This window comes from Syngnathus floridae, chromosome 2, assembly GCF_059516105.1.
Source record: "Syngnathus floridae isolate MCC-2025c chromosome 2, RoL_Sflo_1.0, whole genome shotgun sequence".
In the NCBI taxonomy this organism is placed as follows: Eukaryota; Metazoa; Chordata; class Actinopteri; order Syngnathiformes; family Syngnathidae; genus Syngnathus; species Syngnathus floridae.
Window position 1 is genome coordinate 23,717,315 of NC_142414.1, and position 19,170 is coordinate 23,736,484.

Here is a 19,170-nt window from a genome sequence, read left to right on the forward strand (position 1 = left end):
CAGTGTCTTGTCAAAAATGCCATATTTGACCCTTTTTGCCATCACTGTGATGTATTAACATGAGACAGTATAGTATCTTCTTTACTTAACAGGTTGCATATTCCTTTCCACTTGTTCACTCTTATTCCTTTAAAGCTTGCCACTTTTGTAGCATATATTCACAATAACTGCAAAATGCAAATGTTGTCCTTTACTGGGAGTTGTGTCTTTGTACTGTGTAATTATCTGGAAATGTTGATCACTTGTCTAATGGTGGTCTTTTTATTAAGCGGGCCCAATTATTTTCAGTCAAGAAAATGAATAGTTCCGATGAATATGAGTGTATTTCTTTTAACAGTATCATGACAATACTGGTCACTGTGATTATTTTGTCCTGATATGAAATGGTCATAGATTTTCATCTCTCCTTTCCACTCAGGTGCCCCCCAGTACACTGCAGCTGGTAATTCCAACATGCTCTTTTGCAGTAAGTGTTGTCACAACCGCTCAAGTAATATCAAACTGTTTTCATTTAGATTGTGACGACTGTGATGATTTGTGTTTCTATCATATGAATATTTTTCATTACTGTGTGCAATTGAGCACCGAGTAGTTGATCCTGTAGCCACAATTTTTGATTTAGTGAGATCTTTTGGGGGAATAATGCACTGTGGACTTAAATTTCAATCCATCCATTCATTTCCCATAGCGCTTAACTTTTTTAGGGTCGCAGGCATGTGTGCACAGACAATTTTAGGGTTGCTGGCAATACAATTCAACATGATAAGCAAGGACGTCTACCTCTTTTACAAAACCTGATATTTGCATCCAGGGTTTCATACGTACATAAGAGACATTGTCAGAATTATCTTACACTATGTAAACTGTCTAATGTGAACAATCCAGTTTGCTTTAGGGTCACTAGTCCATACTACGGTGTCACTCTTGGTCATGCTAATTCGATGTTTTTCTTTCGCTCTCTTGCTTTGTTCAGTGTGAGAAACATTGTTCATACCTTTGCTGCAGCCCTGACCAAAAGTTTCTCTTCTGCAGAGTTGCTTCCTGTTTTGTATTGTTTTGTTTTTGCCAGCTCGTTTACTCTCGAGTACCCTTACAAATATTTGCATTTTTCACATTGCAAGCCATTGTAGGTGCTACAGGAAATTATATCGCACTTAAACAACATACACTACGGATTGATAAACAGGGGGAAAAAAACATGTCTTTATGTGTTACTACTAAATTACTATAAAAATTTTAAGTTTAGATTTTAGGACAATTCTAATTAAAAATAATAATGAGGATAAGCAAATGAGGACCACATCTAGGCGGCACAGTGTAAAAGAATTCTAACCCCAAATTTAGATGCACGAGACACTCATCCAATATGTACAGTAGAAGTACTGTATGTATAGATGCATATGATTCACTTAACTCTTATTCATTGAATACAGATTTATGATTGTATTTAGGGTTGAATATAGATTTAGGATTGTATTTAGGGTTGAATGTAGATTTAGTAACGGTCAATAAGAAACATAATTGTCTTTTCCTGACATTTTGATTATTTTCAAGCCTTTCACTGATAGATTCGTAGCCTCCTGTATTTCCCTTTTCCTATTTTTGATTTTACAACATTTTAATTTTAAATTCAGGAGCCATGTACTTTGAGAGTTAGGAATATATCGTGTTGGCCCGAATATAAGACGATGTTTTTTTTGCATTGAAATAAGACTGAAAAAGTGGGGGTCGTCTTACATTTGGGGTCTAGACATTATACCCATTCACTTGTGCGCAGCTTTAAGTTAAAGGTTGCTGGTCTCGGCTGAGTATGTTGCTGTGAAAAACCAGAAGCCATTAATTTACAAATGTGATTGCACTTTAGTTTACATATTTAAATGTTCAGATATTAAGATGTGATAGACATGATTTGAATGAGGCAGAATAAGATGCATTTTCTCTCGAATATATTGTTATAATCATTTGTTTCAGATGAAATCATTTTCTGTATAAAAATTTAATTTAGTGTTCAAAAAGTCTTTTTTCAAACTTGAGTCTTGAAAAAGAGGGGGGGGGGTCGTCTTATAATCAGGGTCGTCTTATATTCGGGCCAATACGGTGTTTCATTAGAACTGGCAAATAATATTGGATATAACTCATTATTTTGGGGTCGCGTGGTAGTACAGCATCGTTCTGAAGATAGTTTCACAGGATTGCATGTCACGTGAAACATTACGTTAGCACATTCCCTTGTCGATTGACGTTGACATTTGTTTTCGCGTGCAGGAAGCTATACTTTTGTCAGACAATCCCTTGGCTGACTGCACCTGCGTCGTGAAGCACAGACGCTCAGTCCGCGTGTGCGCGACACACCAGCGTGGACGCTTTCCACGCTGCCGCCCACAGACTCTCGTGCACCTGATGTCAACTTCAGACGATGGCTGCAACGCGTCACGGTGCGTGATTCATGCCTTCGATGGCAGAATAGCAGACTCCATCTTCTCTGTGACAACCCCACGAAGAGGTAGATGCCCGGCGTGAGGCTTTCCCAGGCAAGTGTTTTCACACTAATTTTTGCGCACACTGTCGTCATGAGTAATACCAGACTGAATTTACCCTTGAAGGTTTTCCTCATAAAATAACTTTGCTTTCTCCTCATTTGCTGCTATTTTACTTGCCGTGTGCATTCATGTTGCGTTATATGGATCACACATTGCAAGTGTCCCCTTACCATAATCAATAGTGTAGAATTACTTAATGTCTGTACTGACATTGTAATTGATTTGTTGGAAGCGCATCATCACATTTCCCAAAACACTTAAACATTTCATTTCATGAAACCACGTTTTTCTTATATGCTTGTTTATCATACTTATTCAAATATAGATTGGAACAGTTGTCCCATTTAATTTTTTCAAAAAAAATATTTATATAAGGCCATCTTTTCATTAGCTCACCTGGTTTTATTTTTAGTGTAATTGTGCAATTTTTGCATGTCCGTATGTTTGCAGTTTTCATTTCATCATTAATTTTTCCAACGTATCACACAATTGTTATAGCATTACATTGTCAGTCCCATTGGGAAATGATCACAAGAACGTCATAGTAGATTATTATATCGCTATAGCAGATCGGCAGAAAAAATATTACAATATTTCTCTTACGATATGCAGCTAGATCAATTGATAGCCAGTGCCATTGTCATCTTCATATTTAACACAGATGACTAGTACAGTGGTTAGCATATCTGCTTTACGGTACTGAGGTTCAGAGTTTCAGTTTTACTTGGCATATTCTCCCTCGCCTTGCCTTGGACTTTCATCTTCCAAATACATGCTTTTTATCTCAGTTGTACCCTCTAAATTTCCCTTACGTCAAAATATGAGTGTCAATGGGTGTTTTAGGGTCAATATGTGCATTGCGATTGGCTGGCGACCCATTAAGGGAATAGCTCACCTTTAGCCCATCGACAGCTGGGATAGGATCCAGCTACCCTGTGACCTTCATGAGGATTCACCCTGCATGTTATGATACTGAAACTATGCGCATGCGTTGCTGGTGGCGGCCATACTGTATTAAGTATCTACATTTGTTTTGTGATGAGCAGCGCAGAGGAGCTGACGGTTAATGAGAGGCTTTCATCATCACCATGCCCCCAGGGAAGTATGGGATGCAGGAGGAGTGGGAGCAGGACTACGAGCAAGGCATCAAGATGGACTTCCTCTTGCCCACTGGCATCTATCTCACATTCCCTGTCTCTCACAAGGACACCATCAAGAGCATCAAAACGGTACTGTGAACTCTAAAACAGTATACTCTATGCATAATTGATGGCCAACATGTCTATGAAAATCAAACTAGCTGAATCATCTCCAATGTGAACGTCAAGTTTGGATATTTAGAAGCCACATTTCTCCTTGGCTTTTTTGCTGTCAAGCTCTTTATGAATGTGAAAGTGCTGTTTCCATGCCAACCGTTCTGCCACCTCAGACAGTGTGATTTAGCTTTGTTTTGTAATGATACTCTTGGAAGCTTTTAAGATAATTAAGAAATGACTCTCAGGTTGTTTGTGTTATTATTTTGAAGTGCTCCAGAATTTTCAGAGTCAGAAAGTTATTTATCAAGTTTTCTTTGTAGTGTTTTATTTCGATATTATCAGACTTATAGGCAAAAACATGTTCACTCTTTATTTTCTTCTGCATCTTTTAACAGTGTGCAAATTCCTCTGCATTTTATATACTATTATACAAAACTGACTCTCAGTCCAAAAAAATATTGGTCTGACATTTTGGATGAACTTATAAGGACAGAAAAGGAATTGCTGCCAGAGGACCCCATTCCATTTAGTCTTTTTCCCTCATATACTTTAAATTACTATCAAAATATACAACAATGTGTAAAGTGAATTTCTTCTTGAGGGATTAAATTACATACGATGATACTATATATATATGAAATCAACTAAGATAAAACATAGGGAGTACTAGATATAAGGACTTTATCAAAACGTTTTCCACGATTAATGTGAATGAAAACCTGTACAACACAATTGGAAATTTGGGGGCTTTTTAGTTCTTTCTTTGTGTCAAGAAGGGAAGTAAAAATAACTACCCGTAATAATGTGGTTGCACAAGCGTTGGAATGTGGCTGTGTTCAGAATTAACCAATCACATTCAAACTCACAGTAAATAGGAGTCAATACATACCCGTCACAGTTTAAAGGACCGATTGGTGGTATTACATTTCAGCTGTTCTAGTTTTTCTGCTGTAGGCATTTCCCACACATTATTTGCTTTCTTGCAAAAGCCTGCAGGTTTCTAGTTTTGTAGCTGCAGGCATTTCCCACACATTTTTTTGCTTTCTTGCAGAAACCTGCAGGTTTTGTACTAGTAAGATGGCTGAAACTGAGATTGATTTGATATCATATCATATATTATTTACCTGAGAGATTTGTTTCAACTTTTTTTCAGATGGTTTGGGAAAAGGCCAGAGGGGAGGCACTGTTCACAGCCCTCGGTCAACCAGATGCATATGTCTTCACTTGCATCAAGCGGACGGGCGAGAGGGAGGAGCTGGAGGAGGAGTCAAGGCGTATAAGTGATGTGCAGCCCTTCATGGGTGTTTTGCGACTGGTGGCCAGGGAGGGTGACCGCGTTGAGAAACTCACCAATAGCCAAATCAGCTTTTTGATTGGCAAAGGTTTGAAAAATTCCCTTTCGATACCTATCACCAGGTAGCTGATTTATTCTCCTTTTTGTGGCTAATTCTTGCTATCCAATGCAAAGCATATACCTCATCTGCAGTATGTTTTTTTCCTGGCAAGTTTAATGTGCACACATTGTCAGCTGCTCTCGGCCACAGCTCACAGCCAGACACTCACACAGATCCACTTGGCCGACGTCACATGGCACCCTATGAGGCCTTCTGTCAAAAGCACACATCGAATACGCAGTTACCATTTTCAAGATTCAAGATTCAAGAGTTTTTTATTCGCCATGTTTGAGCGTGCCAAACAAGGAATTTGACTTCGGTAAATCACAGCCTCTGTTCAACATTTAGGTGACTAACAACAACACTCAGGACATGTGAAGAACGAAAGATATTCTCAAACACCCCCTGATCTTAAACTGATCTTAAACTCCCAAGAGGGCAAGGAAAAACTCAAAACTCCAGCTAGGGGAAATGAGAAACCTTGAGAAGAGACCACAGATGGGAGGGTCCCTCTTCTAGGATGACCAGGCTGCAATGGATGCAGAGAGGACACATAGTACAAACAGTGTAGACAATTCAAAAAAGGTATGGAGAGTAGGATGTTATTGCACAGCAATGACTCTGAGACTCTAAGAGTGGTGTGAGTTCATCAGAGCGACAGCCTGGGGGAAGAAGCTGTCTCTGTGTCTGCTGGTTTTAGTGTACAGAGCTCTACAACGGCGTCCGGAGGGGAGTAGTTCAAACAGGCTGCAACCTGGGTGCGAAGGGTCTGTTGAGATGTTACTTGCACGTTTCCTCGTCCTGGACATATATTTTATATGCTTGAGTGGAATTCCAGGTCTGACAATGGTAGTTAGGGTTACTTTTACCTTACCCAAAGCTAGGATAAAATAGAATACAATAGACTAAGCCTTTATGGGGTCTACAATCTTTTTTATATACATATTTTTTATATATACATATTTACATATTTATTTATATAGTAACCCTCTATCCGGTGCAAGGGTTGTCAGAGATGGGTACACCGATGGGTACTAGCTGCAAGTGAGACCTTCAAATGCAAGCGGTGCAGGGGAGAAGTCGCCCAAGCAGACCCAGCTGAGCAAGAGTGGCTCATAGTAGATGGGGAGATGTACAAGGTGGTGGACAGCTTCTGCTACCTTGGAGACATGCTTAACGCTGGTGGGGGGGTGGACCTAGCAGTGACCACAAGGGTGAGAAGCGGGTGGAAGAAATTCAGGGAACTCATGCCCTTCTTGACATCTAAGGCCCCATCCCTGAAGATGAGAGGCCAAGTGTACTCAGCCTGCGTCAGAAGTAGTATGACGTACCGAAGTGAGGCATGGGCCCTGAAAACAGAACACGAAGAAAAACTAAACAAAGCAGAAATGAGGATGATCAGATGGATGTGTGGTGTGTCAATGAGGGAGAAAAAAAACAGTGCAGAGCTGAGAATTAACCAATCACATTCAAACTCAGCCTTGAAGGGAGTGGAGGCCATAGTGGATGTGGTGAGGAGAGGCAGACTGCGATGGTACGGACATGTAGTGAGGAAGGACGAGAACGACTGGGTGAAGAAAGTTATGCCGTATAACATAGAGGGAACACGACCCAGTGGCCGACCTAAAAAGACCTGGCAGACGACCGTGTCAGCCGACATGAAGGCACTCGGCATCAACCACGAGATGGCCATGGACCGTTCCCGGTGGAAGAAAGCCATATCAAGAACCCAGTCCAACCCAGCGGCGCCTGGAAAACGGACTTTAAACCGATGATGATGATGTTGATGATGACGATGATGATGATTTATATAGTACATATTTGATTATGAACGGCAACAACAACAACAGCCAGCACTATGAGGCTAAATAGTTGTGTACATTGGGGTTGAGGAGTCTGTCAAGGAAGGAAATGCTGAGTGCTTTGATTGTGTCCCGCATTGGGTGGGAGTCACAGAGCTGACTGTCCTTATCAAACTGCCCATTTTGCTCCTGTCAGCAGCTGAGATGCTGCAAGTCCAGCGGACCTCTGCTTGGAAAATTTAAAAAAAAGCATGCTGTTTAATGTAGACTGTTTAAGTATAATAGCTTGTCATGTTTGTATATGTGTTTTTTATTGAAAAAGTGAAACAAACCTAAATTACAGGATTGATTTGGAGGTTTCTTGCTACGCACACTTCATTTGAAAGTCAGACAGTGCTTCACCAGCGTTTGTCGTTTTCAGGTCTGCATGAATTTGAGGCCCAAAAGAACCATGAGGTGAGCGAGTTTCGGACCAAGATAAGAGCGTTCTGTGAGGAGAAGGCTCAACAGCGGCAGGCATCACCATGGCAACAGTGGATTACATACATGTTCCCGTGTGACCTGGAGCCATGCTGCTCTCTGCCGATGTGTGGAAAGTCACAAAACACCAAGATGTTCATCAACATCAAGTTTGAGGCTTGTGATGTGAGTTCATATTGAATGTGTCTACATAGTGAATAGATGATGGGGCCACAAGGTACGGATGCCTGAGGGTGTTTATAGGGAAAGGAAGTATTCTGGGAAATGTGAGCAGCTATACAAGCCCCCTCCCACACCACAAACTTCACGATGAAACTCTTCAAAATCTCAATAAGGAGTAAGATGCAAACGTTAATGTGTGCTAGGAGAGCTTCATGGTGCAGCAGGAACCGCAGGACCTGCCACTGGCTCTGATAAGGAGTGCCCTGAAGAAGAAAGCCACTATCTTTCGCTCGCTGCGGCAAGAGCCCGAGGATTACACCTTGCAGGTCAACGGCAGGTGGGAGTTCATCTATGGGAAACACCCCTTGTGCCAATTTAAAGTAAGTTTTTAATTAATTTATTCATGTATAACTTTCACTTGAAATACTTTCCAAATTCAAATGAAGTAAAGCAAATTCATTTCACGCTAATGTAGGAAATTGGCCATAAAATAGTATGCAGATAACACTTTGGATTGTACTAAGACTAGCATCTCTGGTTTCCATAGCTGTAATGAAACTAAAAATTTATTTTAGCCCAGCTTGTTCCACGGCTGTCAAGTAGTAGAATAAGGGCAAACTCGAGTTTGTTGACCATGCCCCATTCTAGGTTTGGTTGGAAGCACAGTCCATTGATGCTACCTGCAGGCCTAAGTCATATCAGTCCAGCTAGCAGCACTGCAGGAAGCAACTGCATCCATTCAAGCCCTAACAAGATTTGGGCTGCATTAATCTAGACAGAAAACAAACAGCCTCCCAAACAGAAGGTAAACTGAGCTTAAGGAGCACTGACATAAAAACATGCAAGAAGTAGTTATTTCCAAATTGTGTGAGTTGTCTTTTTATCCAAGACAAAAAGAAATACTAAGAGCACAAAAGACATGCATGCAAGCTGTTTTTTTTTTCATTCAAATTTTTCCAATGACCATTGGAGCGGTGGTTCTTGACCTTGTTGGAGGTATTGAACCCCACGAATTTCATAAGTGCATTCACCAAACCACTCTAGTGAAAAAAAATATATATTTTTTTTTAAATTCAAGACATAGTATATGTTTTTTTTTTTACTGGCGCACAAAATAAACTGTCCATGAACATCACCCCCCCTCCATCAAGAACTACAGCCCAATTAGTATGGTCCTTGCATGTGTTTTCAGGATGCTGGACTTCTGGGTAACTTCTTTGGTAATCTTATCTGGCAGTACAAATGGAAACAAGTACAAGCACAAGCTGCCGATTGGTTAATAATATACGTAGGTTGCATTTGGAAATTAGTGGGAGGGGAGCATGCTCTGCCTCTTTGAACACGAGTGCAAACAGAAGAATTTTAAGACAAACTTATTATTGTGCATTATTTTTTTTTTTATATATCACCATGCCTCTTTCTCCAGTCCCTTAATGCAAAGTCACGTCTTTTCATGTCTTTTCTTTATGCCAGTATATTTTCTCCTGTTTGAGAACTGGCCAAAACCCTCATCTCACTGTGGTGCACCACTCCACCATCAGCAAGTACCAAGAGGAGCATGGGAGGATGTGTAGTCAGATGTGCAAGAGTCGGTCTTTGTCCAGACCGCCTCCTCTGCCTGTCAAGAAGGTAAGAGGTCAGCAGGCATTTTGCATCTTTCACAAACACTCGTCTCTCTCTTCCGGTCATCGTCACAGTTGTTCCACTGGGACATTGCGGACTTTGGCACACTTGAAACGTGATGAGCGTCACAATGTAAATAATTGATATTTCATGTCTTGCTTTGACTGTGGATGCAGGCACTGGAGAGCAGGAAGTGAACAAAGTGTGACCCCTGTTCTAGCATTTATATTATCAAGAGCCTTGTAGTATTTGTTGCATTAATCTCTGCTTATCTTATTTGGGAATTGGTTGGTAATTGATTTATTGTAGGCGGCTCGGTGGGGCACTGGGTAGCACGTCCGCCTCACAGTTAGGAGGGTTCGGGTTAGATTCTACCTCCGGCCCTCCCTGTGTGGAGTTTGCATGTTCTCCCTGTGTCTGCGTGGGTTTTCTCTGGGCACTCTGGTTTCCTCCCACATCCAAAAAACATGCTTGGTCGTACGATTGAGCACTTCAAATTGTCCCTAGGTGTGAGTGCGAGTGCGGAAGGTTGTTTGTCTCTGTGTGCCCTGCGATTGGCTGGCAACCGGTTCAGGGTGTCCCCCGCCTACTCCCCCATGACTGCTGGGATAGGCTCCAGTACACCTGCAACCCCCGTGGGGACAAGCAGTATAGAAAAAGGATGGATGGATCGATGATTTATTGTAATTGAACTAAAATTAGATCAGCAAAGTGAGATTTTACATATACAGTGAAGTTAACGTTCATTACTAATATTGAATAATTGGTTGATTAATTGTAAATATTTTTAAAAATATTTTGTTAAAATACTCAATTTTACATTAATTAATTAATTATATATATTGTAAATGAATCAACTCAAACATTTTATCAAAATAAGCTATTTTACTTATACAGTACATTTAACATTCATTAAACGTCATTTAATAATTGGTTGATTATAAATATAATTAATTATAAAGTTTAAAATGAAGATGATTTTTTTTAATTAAACACATTTACAGACACATTTTAACTTGTTTTGCCTCATCAACAAATGGCTCATGTGTTTTAAAATTTAAATGTAGCCCTTAAGTACAAGGTTTGCTGTTGTTTTTATATAACGATAAACTACTGTACTACATATATAATGTTCTAATAAGCTTTATTTATCCATCCATCCTTTTTACTACTTGTCCACACTTTATTCATTTGGTTTTATTCCAAATTCTCTTTCAACAACAGTGTTATAAATCACTCATTTGCAGTCAATTATCTAAGTTTACATTATAAAATGTGAATACAAGCAGGCAGAGTTCTGCCTCATCGGCTAGTAAAATAAATTTGCTTATGGCAGTCATTTGGCTTTTTGAATGGCAAACTAGGGCATGACAGTTACAGGAAGCTAGCCAGACACGCAGAAAGGAAACGACTCCAACAACAGCATTAAAAGGATTCCTCAGAATCCTTATGATGCATCTTATCTGGTCAAACTCATTTCGCTTTCCCACCAAAAGTCAAAGCAAAACAAAAGCACCACATACTAGAGTTCTTTTGTTTCTCCGATATTCTACTTAACATGCATTTTGTTACTTGCAACTTTTGAAATATTGCTTAATAGGAAAGTGTAGCAACATGACGTGCGTGCTTTTTATGCAATATAAATGTACACACTGTAGACGTGTGAGGGAATAAATGTCCTTTCTCCTGACTCGCTCATGCAGCAGAACACAACCTCTTTGTGGTCCATCCATGAACCTTTCTACATCCACCTGCTGCAGGGCAGCCGAGTCAATGCCGATGAAGGAATGAAGGTATTGTGTGTATCTGAGTGGATTTCACAACCACTTTGTCTTCTCAATGTCTCAATTTCACTTGTACTTAAAGACCCTTATGCATATATATATATATATATATATATATATATATATATATATATATATATATATATATATATATATATATATATATGGTGGGGACTGGGGGGATACATTGGTTCTGACCACACGCTTCCCATAATTCATCATAGCGGTTGGTTAATGTTTCAAAACAGGAAGTGGGGAGGGCCTATATCTGTTTTTGTACATGCCTCATTCTGGGTTGTAGATTCTGAGAAAACCCTCCCCCTCTCTCTTTGGTTTCTATTGTTGACTCATTTAGAGAGCACATCTTGTTTGCTGAAAAATGACCTTTTATTCAACAATACGCCAGGTCAACTTTTTTGTATTCCCAGACGCAATACACGTAGGGAATCCTGTCAATGAGTGACTATGTGTCGTCATATTGCACACTAACCATGTTACCGTTTAGGTTGCTTTGACATGTGTAAGTGCACTTCCAGCTGCTGCCTCATGACTCACGGTAAATGTGTCCCATCACATAATGATCCGTCATGTCAGTTGTTGGCAGGCAAATGCATGAAAACACACCCCTAGGGGAGATGAGACACTCTTATATTTAGGCAATACAGACATGGGCTATCTTGATTTGGCAAAGGGCAGGACATGAATATTGGATTTTGGCTCCAGTGGTTGTGTATTGAAGGGAAATGCAAAGCATACACCCTTTGACTCATCGCCTGAGTGACACAGGAAACGCTTAATCATCTCGTCAAGCATGTAAATCTTCAAATGTCACTCAAGCTTCCACCCTGTATGTCATGTCCCCGTCCTCTCACTGTGGTGGGCATTTTGCTCTCAAAATGTCATGTGTCACATATAGTTACCGGTACATTATGTTACTGACTGAACTGGAATGTTTGTTACATGAATTTATGTTTACCTAAACACTTGTGGAATTGTAGTGTAATGTCGTTGGCCTTTAACAAGATAATAACAAAACGATGCTTAACAAATGGGGTGGCAGCGTAGAGCATTGGTTAGCAGGTCCGCCGCACAATTCAGAGGTGCAAGGTTTGATTCCAGCTTCGGCCTTCCTGTCCTGTGTGACGTTTGCATGTCTTCTCCGTGTTTGCATGGGTTTCCTCAAAATTAAATACCTATTAGTATCGCCACAGTTTATGAAGGTGTATGAGTGAGATGCTTGAAAAAATATATATACGTATATCATCGCCAATGCCTTTTATATGGCCAATAAGTGGGCCTAACGTCTGGCCATTGCACGAAAAATTGTAACGGGTACTATATTACCAGCGTCTGATGAGTAATGGTCTGAATTACAGTCAAATGTTCTTATTACATTACTTTTGTCTACCCCTCACTCACTATGTGTTTTCATGCCCCCACCAGCTTGTGGTTCAGGCTGGCCTGTTTCATGGCAGTGAGCTGCTCTGCAAGGTGGTGACCAGCTCCGAGGTGGCAGTGTGCTCTGAGCCGTCATGGGACGAAAAGGTGGAGTTTGATATCAATGTGGAGGACCTGCCTCGCATGAGCCGCCTGTGCTTTGCCCTCTATGCCGTCTTCGACAAGGCCAAAAAGCCCAGAGCGACCAGAAAGAAAAATAAGAAAGCAGTAAGTTGTGATGAGTTTGTGAGTACATTTAGATGAACATGTGTAGTGTGGTCATGTTTATGCTGTGGGTGTGTGCACGTCAATTGTGTGTTCAGTGGCCAGGCTGCGGTTCGTACTCCATCTGCTTCAGCTCTTTTATCTGTGCACGACTCTGAGGAAGTTGGTCAATGTTTTCAAGGAATACTAAATTTATTTTCACACCATTTAGCTTCTGCCGCACCCCTTCCTACTGTGGTGTGACAACTGGTAGAACCACAGCAGAGTTTTCACACTGCACTGAGTATGTGCCTCACAAACATGGTAACAGTAATGGACTCAGGTCGCCTCACTTCTGCTTTCTGGCAGACTTCTCTCTTCTGTTGCTTGGAAGAGAAGTCTCGCAGACGTGTACCAAAAAGGCCAACGGAAGTAAAGCACATAACACATGAATTTTCAACAAAATAGAGTGTTTTGGTATCTGTGTTTTTGCAGGATTGTCCAATAGCCTGGGGGAACACCATGGTGTTTGACTACAAGGACCAGCTGAAAACCGATGAAGTTCTTTTGTCCACATGGCCATCTGTTCCTGGTATTTACTGCAATCTACTGCAATTTTATCCTGTCAAAATTAGAGATAGAATCTTCCATGTTCTCCAGCTTCATGACAAAAACATGCACGTTAGCTTCAATGAAGACTCTTGAATTGTCCATAAGTGTGAAGTTTGAGCCTTTTGCCTGTCTGTCAGTTGGGATGGGCGCCATCTCACCCACACTGCATACACTAGAGAAAAAGAATGGATGGGTGGAAATAATGTTAAAAAAAAAAAAAAAAAAATTTGTCAGGCTCAGACTTTTGCCATAAAAAGCATATTTAACCGTATGTATTTAAATGATCTATGTAACTGTCATACAAGTGAAAGAAAGAGAGAAGTTAACCACTTAAATAAAACTAGCATAAATTAAAAAAAAAAAAAAAAAGGATTCCTGAAAATTATACTGGAAGAGAGAACGTGAAGATTATTAAAGTGCAATACTGACACCTGGTGTTATTTTATAGGTTGAGGTGTTGCTGAGATATGGCTAGTATAACATCTGATTTGTGTGGCAGCGTAAGAGCAATACTGTAATGTTTACACGCGTAATGTTTTAGTGACTGGATGTTCAGCATCCATCTGTTGGTAACTAATTGGGAAAACAGACAGACAAAAACTATTCACACTCACTTTCACACCTCTGAACAATTGAGAGCAGGGTTGGCCAACCTTTTTTGACCCAAGATCAACTTTTCAATGCACTCATTAGGACACGTTCAAACACATCACACGAGTGTAATTTTTCCCACAGATGACAAAAGTGACCTGTTGAATCCGATGGGAACAGTTGAGAAGAATCCCAATGTTGATAGTGCAGCTGGGCTTCTCATTCGCTTCCCGAACATCAGGCCCCATCCTCTTTACTATCCTCCGCTGGACAAGGTGCTCATTATCAAAAACACTTGACATTTGACTTCAAATATATTTCATTCAGTCAATTAAATTGACTCTCCTTCCAGATAAATATTATGGAGACAAACGGTGATGCAGCTGTCGCAACAAAAGAAGAGGTTCTCGTGACTATATTTCATTTTATTTTAGCTCACAATTATATGATGTGGCAATTGTCATCCTTATTTATTCTTATTTTGCTCTCTGCAGAACATGAAGCTGAAAGAAATAATGGACAACAAAAACTACACCGAATTCTTCGAAGACGAGAAGGAGCTGTTGTGGAAACTCCGCATGGAAGTCAGAGAGCATTATCCCGAAAGTCTTTCCAAGCTGCTCCTCATCACCAAGTGGAATAAAAGAGAGGATGTGATCCAGGTACCAGGGATTGTTATGTAATTCAACAAAAACGCAGTTTAATTTGTGAAAAAACTGTTGACAGGATGTTAGAACAAACAAATAATCCTCGTTTGTGGAGCTAATAATCAACATGCAATGTGACTGTTAGATGGTGGGTCTTCTGAGAAGCTGGCCAGAGCTTCCTGCTATCCTTGCCTTAGAGCTCTTAGATTACAGTTTTCCAGATCCTGCGGTCCGTTCTTTCACCATCCGATGCCTCAGAAAGCTCAGGTAGTCAAATCCGTGTTCATATGTGTTGCTCCTCTTTCATGTATGTAGAACATGTTTGCGAAACTCATTCTCTGCCCGCAGCGATGATGAGCTACTGCAGTATTTAATCCAGCTGGTCCAGGTCCTTAAGTACGAGTCCTATCTAGACTGTGACCTGACAACGTTTCTGCTGGAGAGGGCCTTATTCAACAGGAGGATCGGGCACTTTCTCTTTTGGCATCTCAGGTGAGGCACGGCGCAGCAGCAAACAGAAACAACATGTGTGTCTCATCTTGATGACTGAACATTGTCTTGAATTTAGGTCAGAGATCCACGTGCCCTCTGTCAGCTTAAGGTTTGGCCTGATTCTTGAGGCCTACTGCAGGGGCAACATCCACCACATCAAGCTCTTAACCAAACAGGTACTCCACTTGTTGTTTACGAATCTGCAAAAGCAATGAGAGCACGCAAACCCTCTGAAAAATCACTGAGTGAATATCACTGCTGCCAACATACAGAACTTGAAAAAATGCACAAACAGACAAAGTCAATGTCTAAGCATTCAAATGTCTTGATTTGATCCATTTCCCATGTACAGAATGAGGCTCAGGGCAAAATGAAGGTCCTCAGTGACTTTGTCAAATCAGGTCCCCAGAAGATGAATGCTGAGGACCTGAAGCTGTTCATCAGAAAGGAGTCGGACGCTTTGTCCAACCTACTGTCACCGCTCAACCCCAGCATCATCCTCGCTGAGATCTGGTTAGAGTCACACACACACCACACACATGCACGCACGCACACACACACACACGCTCACACACACACACACACACACGCACACACATACATTTGAACTCATGTTGTTGCAGTTTGTAGGTGCACCGAATGTACTATACTACTATAATACAGCTCTGCAGAATATTCATAGGTCATGTTTATTCATACAAATAATTACCTCATTAAAACCAGTCAATAAGATTTAGCCATCGACAGTATGATTACATTGAACCCAAATTACAAATAATGCAATGTGGCTTTAGCAAAGTGATTGACTGGCAACTAATCCATGGTGTCTCATCGGCTGCCTTTCGCTCACAGTTTCTGTAGCTGGTCAAGTAGATTCTGCTTTATGGATGTCCCCACCATTCACTGTACACTTACTGAACAACGTAATATCTGCGTCGTCATTTAAAACTTTATGCGCTCATATCAAGTGGTTTCTGTTGCAGTGTAGACAAGTGCCGATTTATGGACTCAAAGATGAAACCACTCTGGTTGATGTATAAGACTCCCTGGACTCAAGGAGACATGATGGGCATCATCTTCAAAAACGGGGATGGTGAGTTACACACACGCGCGCGCACACACACAAACATTGGATTATATTACAATTAAGAAGAACGAAGAATTAAATTATTCCACTCCCTCAATGTGCAGATCTTCGACAAGACATGTTGACCCTCCAGATGATCCAGCTCATGGAGAATTTGTGGAAGAAAGAAGGACTGGATCTCCGGTAGGGATCAAGACATGCTATTTATTGTCATGCCCCGCATCCCCTGGAAGGACTGTAGTTATCGGAGTCTGTATTTGAGAACAGAATGATCCCATATGGCTGCTTATCCACTGGGAACAAGATGGGCTTTATTGAGGTGGTGAAGAGCTCAGACACCATCGCCAATATCCAACGAAACAACAGCAACAGTGCCGCAACTGCTGCCTTTAACAAGGACGCCCTGCTCAACTGGCTCAAATCTAAGAATCCAGAGTGAGTATCCAGAAAATTACAAAAAGTACATTTTGAAATAAATATTCACATTCTAAGGGCTCAAAACTAAAAGGAACCCTCGCAGCTATTATTATCAATATGCAGCATTAGGGGCCCAAATATTATTAAATCCTTGATGCCGCTTTTGCCTGTGAACATGCACCGTGCAAAAAACAAATCCCATGTTTCCAAGATCGAAAAGTCTCTTGTTTTTAGCAACAGGCTCATTCTCCTTGTTTTTCCCTTCACCAGAGACAAACTGGAACAAGCAATCGAGGAGTTTACGCTGTCTTGTGCTGGCTACTGCGTAGCAACTTACGTTTTGGGCATCGGGGACCGTCACAATGACAATATCATGATCAGGGAAACTGGACAGGTGAGCGAGCGACACATGATCTGCCACAAGGTGGCGTGGCTGCATTCTTTAGTGTGGAGCCACCTTCCACAAACTTTCATGGAAAGGCTTTTAGTCGATTGTTGCTCACAGACAATCTTGTTGAAACTGCTGAGCATTTCTCCAGTTATGTGAATGGTCGACTGTTCTTTAGTTGTTTCACATAGATTTTGGACATTTCCTGGGCAACTTCAAGCGTAAACTGGGCATCAACAGGGAGCGTGTGCCTTTTATTTTGACATACGACTTTGTCCATGTGATCCAACAAGGACGGACGAACAACAGTGAGAAGTTTGAGAGGTACAATTTTATTTTTTTAAATCCACAAGGGGTTCTGTGTTTTGTGACAGAATATTGTGTCATTGTTGTCAGGTTCAGGGAATACTGCGAGCGGGCATATAAGATTCTGTGTCGGAATGGGACACTGTTTGTCAACCTCTTTGCGATGATGAAGGCGGCAGGACTGCCTGAACTCTCTTCCTTCAAGGATATTCAGTACCTAAAGGTTTGCGCAAATGATCCCAGTCACTCGTCTTATAATTACATTATGACATGTTTTGTTGTTTCCCCAACAGGACTCTTTAGCTTTGGGCAAATCAGAGGAAGAAGCGCTGAAAAATTTCAAAGTAAAGTTCAATGAGGCTCTGCGAGAAAGCTGGAAGACCAAAGTCAACTGGATGATGCACTCTCTGGCCAAAGATAACAGACCATAAAGCATACACCCAAGCTAAACTAAAATGACAATCTTAAAAACAGAAAAGGCAAGCGATCACAATGGGACATTTTACAAATGGTGTTCGATGATTGTTTACGATTGTGTGCCTCCATCGTGTGAAATAATAGGCAACCAAGGACACTGAAATAACGGTTGGAATCAGAGATGAATCATCCTCAACTTTGCACTATACAAAGTACGCTGTCGTTTTTGGACTAGAGTAAGGATACGATCAGATTTATTTGTATTTTATTTAATGTTAAACATTTGTACAAACATATTTTTGAAGGTGTTTTACTGCTGTTTAAGTTCATATGCAGTGTGTTGCTTTTTCAGTGCCACTAGTTAGGAAGATTTGATAATGGTGTTTAATTGATTCATTCAAGAGTGAGGCCTTTAGTTTGTGTGAATCAGATTGTGTTGCAAAACTTTGTTTAAAAAGTTAGAAAGTTTATTAGCATTATTACTGAATGTATTTTTTATTCATTGGTGCCACGGACAGAGATTAGACTGATGAGACATGTTGAAGTGCACAGAAAAGAAACATACACTCGCATCATTTCATCAACTATGAAAGGATGAAACTTTTGAGTATATTTTAATGCAATGCAGTATTCTTTGTCTGATAGTACATTTATTGATTTCTGATAATGAAGTCGCATTTTGACCGTAGTTCTATGAGAGCTGTGACAGATTCCAGTCATTCCAGAGATTGTCTTTGCTGACCAACATTTTCCTGTTTGACTGCTGTTCGTAACCCTCTGCAGAATCTCGCCTGTTCTTTTTGCACTACATTGTTTCATTTCATTGAATTTTTATATTGCTTTATGTGCTTTGGATGGATGGATGGATGGATGGATGGATGGATGGATGGATGGATGGATGGATGGATGGATGGATGGATGGATGGATGGATGGATGGATGGATGGATGGATGGATGGATGGATGGATGGATGGATGGATGGATGGATGGATGGATGGATGGATGGATGGATGGATGGATGGATGGATACCCCTAATTGCTGATGATGTCATGGTACACTCATCTGCTTTCAGTGCAGTGTGCAAGGCTTCAGTTCCCCCCTGCTCAGTGATGGTGGCAACGTGAGTTTTTGCCATGTGATTGAGTGGTGACGTGTCTAGGGTATATTCAGCCTTCCTCCCAGAGGTAGATGGGAAAGGGTTCATCTCCCAGCAATTCTGCGTACAGAATAAGCAATATAGAAAATGGATGGATGAACACATTTCAGTTCCTCTCAACTTAATGCACCCATCTCATTTGTGTTTATATTGCTAGCTATTCATCTAATTAAGGAGGACCATTATGGTTTTATTGCTATCGTGCTTATCCTCAATAGGATTGTGGGAGCCTAGCCAAGCTGAATTTGGGTGAAAGGCAGGACTGCTTGCCAGTCAGTCACAGGGTCTATATAGACAAACAAGCATTCACACCTATGGATAATGTAGCATCTTTGATGAACCTAAGAAGGATGCGTTGTGGAATGTGAAAGGAA

At 40.8% G+C, this 19,170-nt stretch overlaps 1 protein-coding gene across 4 annotated transcripts; it reads left to right on the top strand.

Moving 5' to 3' along the window:
- Window positions 1-2,301: 2,301 nt before the first annotated feature.
- On the top strand, window positions 2,302-18,444 carry pik3cd (phosphatidylinositol-4,5-bisphosphate 3-kinase, catalytic subunit delta). 4 transcript variants are annotated; one of them, XM_088366212.1, is made up of 23 exons: window positions 2,302-2,531; window positions 3,587-3,769; window positions 4,950-5,068; window positions 7,414-7,637; window positions 7,838-8,014; window positions 9,108-9,263; window positions 10,961-11,050; window positions 12,485-12,706; window positions 13,178-13,274; window positions 14,030-14,160; window positions 14,238-14,288; window positions 14,380-14,547; window positions 14,678-14,799; window positions 14,881-15,024; window positions 15,101-15,200; window positions 15,377-15,537; window positions 16,008-16,117; window positions 16,216-16,294; window positions 16,379-16,546; window positions 16,799-16,922; window positions 17,095-17,240; window positions 17,313-17,445; window positions 17,516-18,444. In XM_088366212.1, exons 2-23 carry the CDS (start codon window positions 3,645-3,647, stop codon window positions 17,651-17,653), a joined length of 2,985 nt encoding a protein of 994 aa, XP_088222338.1. In that variant the 5' UTR covers window positions 2,302-2,531; window positions 3,587-3,644; the 3' UTR covers window positions 17,654-18,444. The 4 variants fall into 4 exon arrangements, with proteins under 4 accessions (XP_088222338.1, XP_088222322.1, XP_088222331.1 ...); XM_088366196.1 differs by having other exon boundaries at window positions 3,639-3,769; window positions 4,950-5,178; XM_088366205.1 differs by having other exon boundaries at window positions 3,639-3,769.
- Window positions 18,445-19,170: the final 726 nt, after the last annotated feature.

Coding starts and splice junctions, on each gene's coding strand:
- pik3cd (XM_088366188.1), top strand. CDS start 3,629: ATGCCCCCAGGGAAGTATGGGATGCAGGAGGAGTGGGAGCAGGACTAC. Junction 7,638..7,837: donor TCAAGTTTGAGGCTTGTGAT/GTGAGTTCATAT, acceptor AATGTGTGCTAG/GAGAGCTTCATGGTGCAGCA. Junction 14,289..14,379: donor CTGTCGCAACAAAAGAAGAG/GTTCTCGTGACT, acceptor TGCTCTCTGCAG/AACATGAAGCTGAAAGAAAT.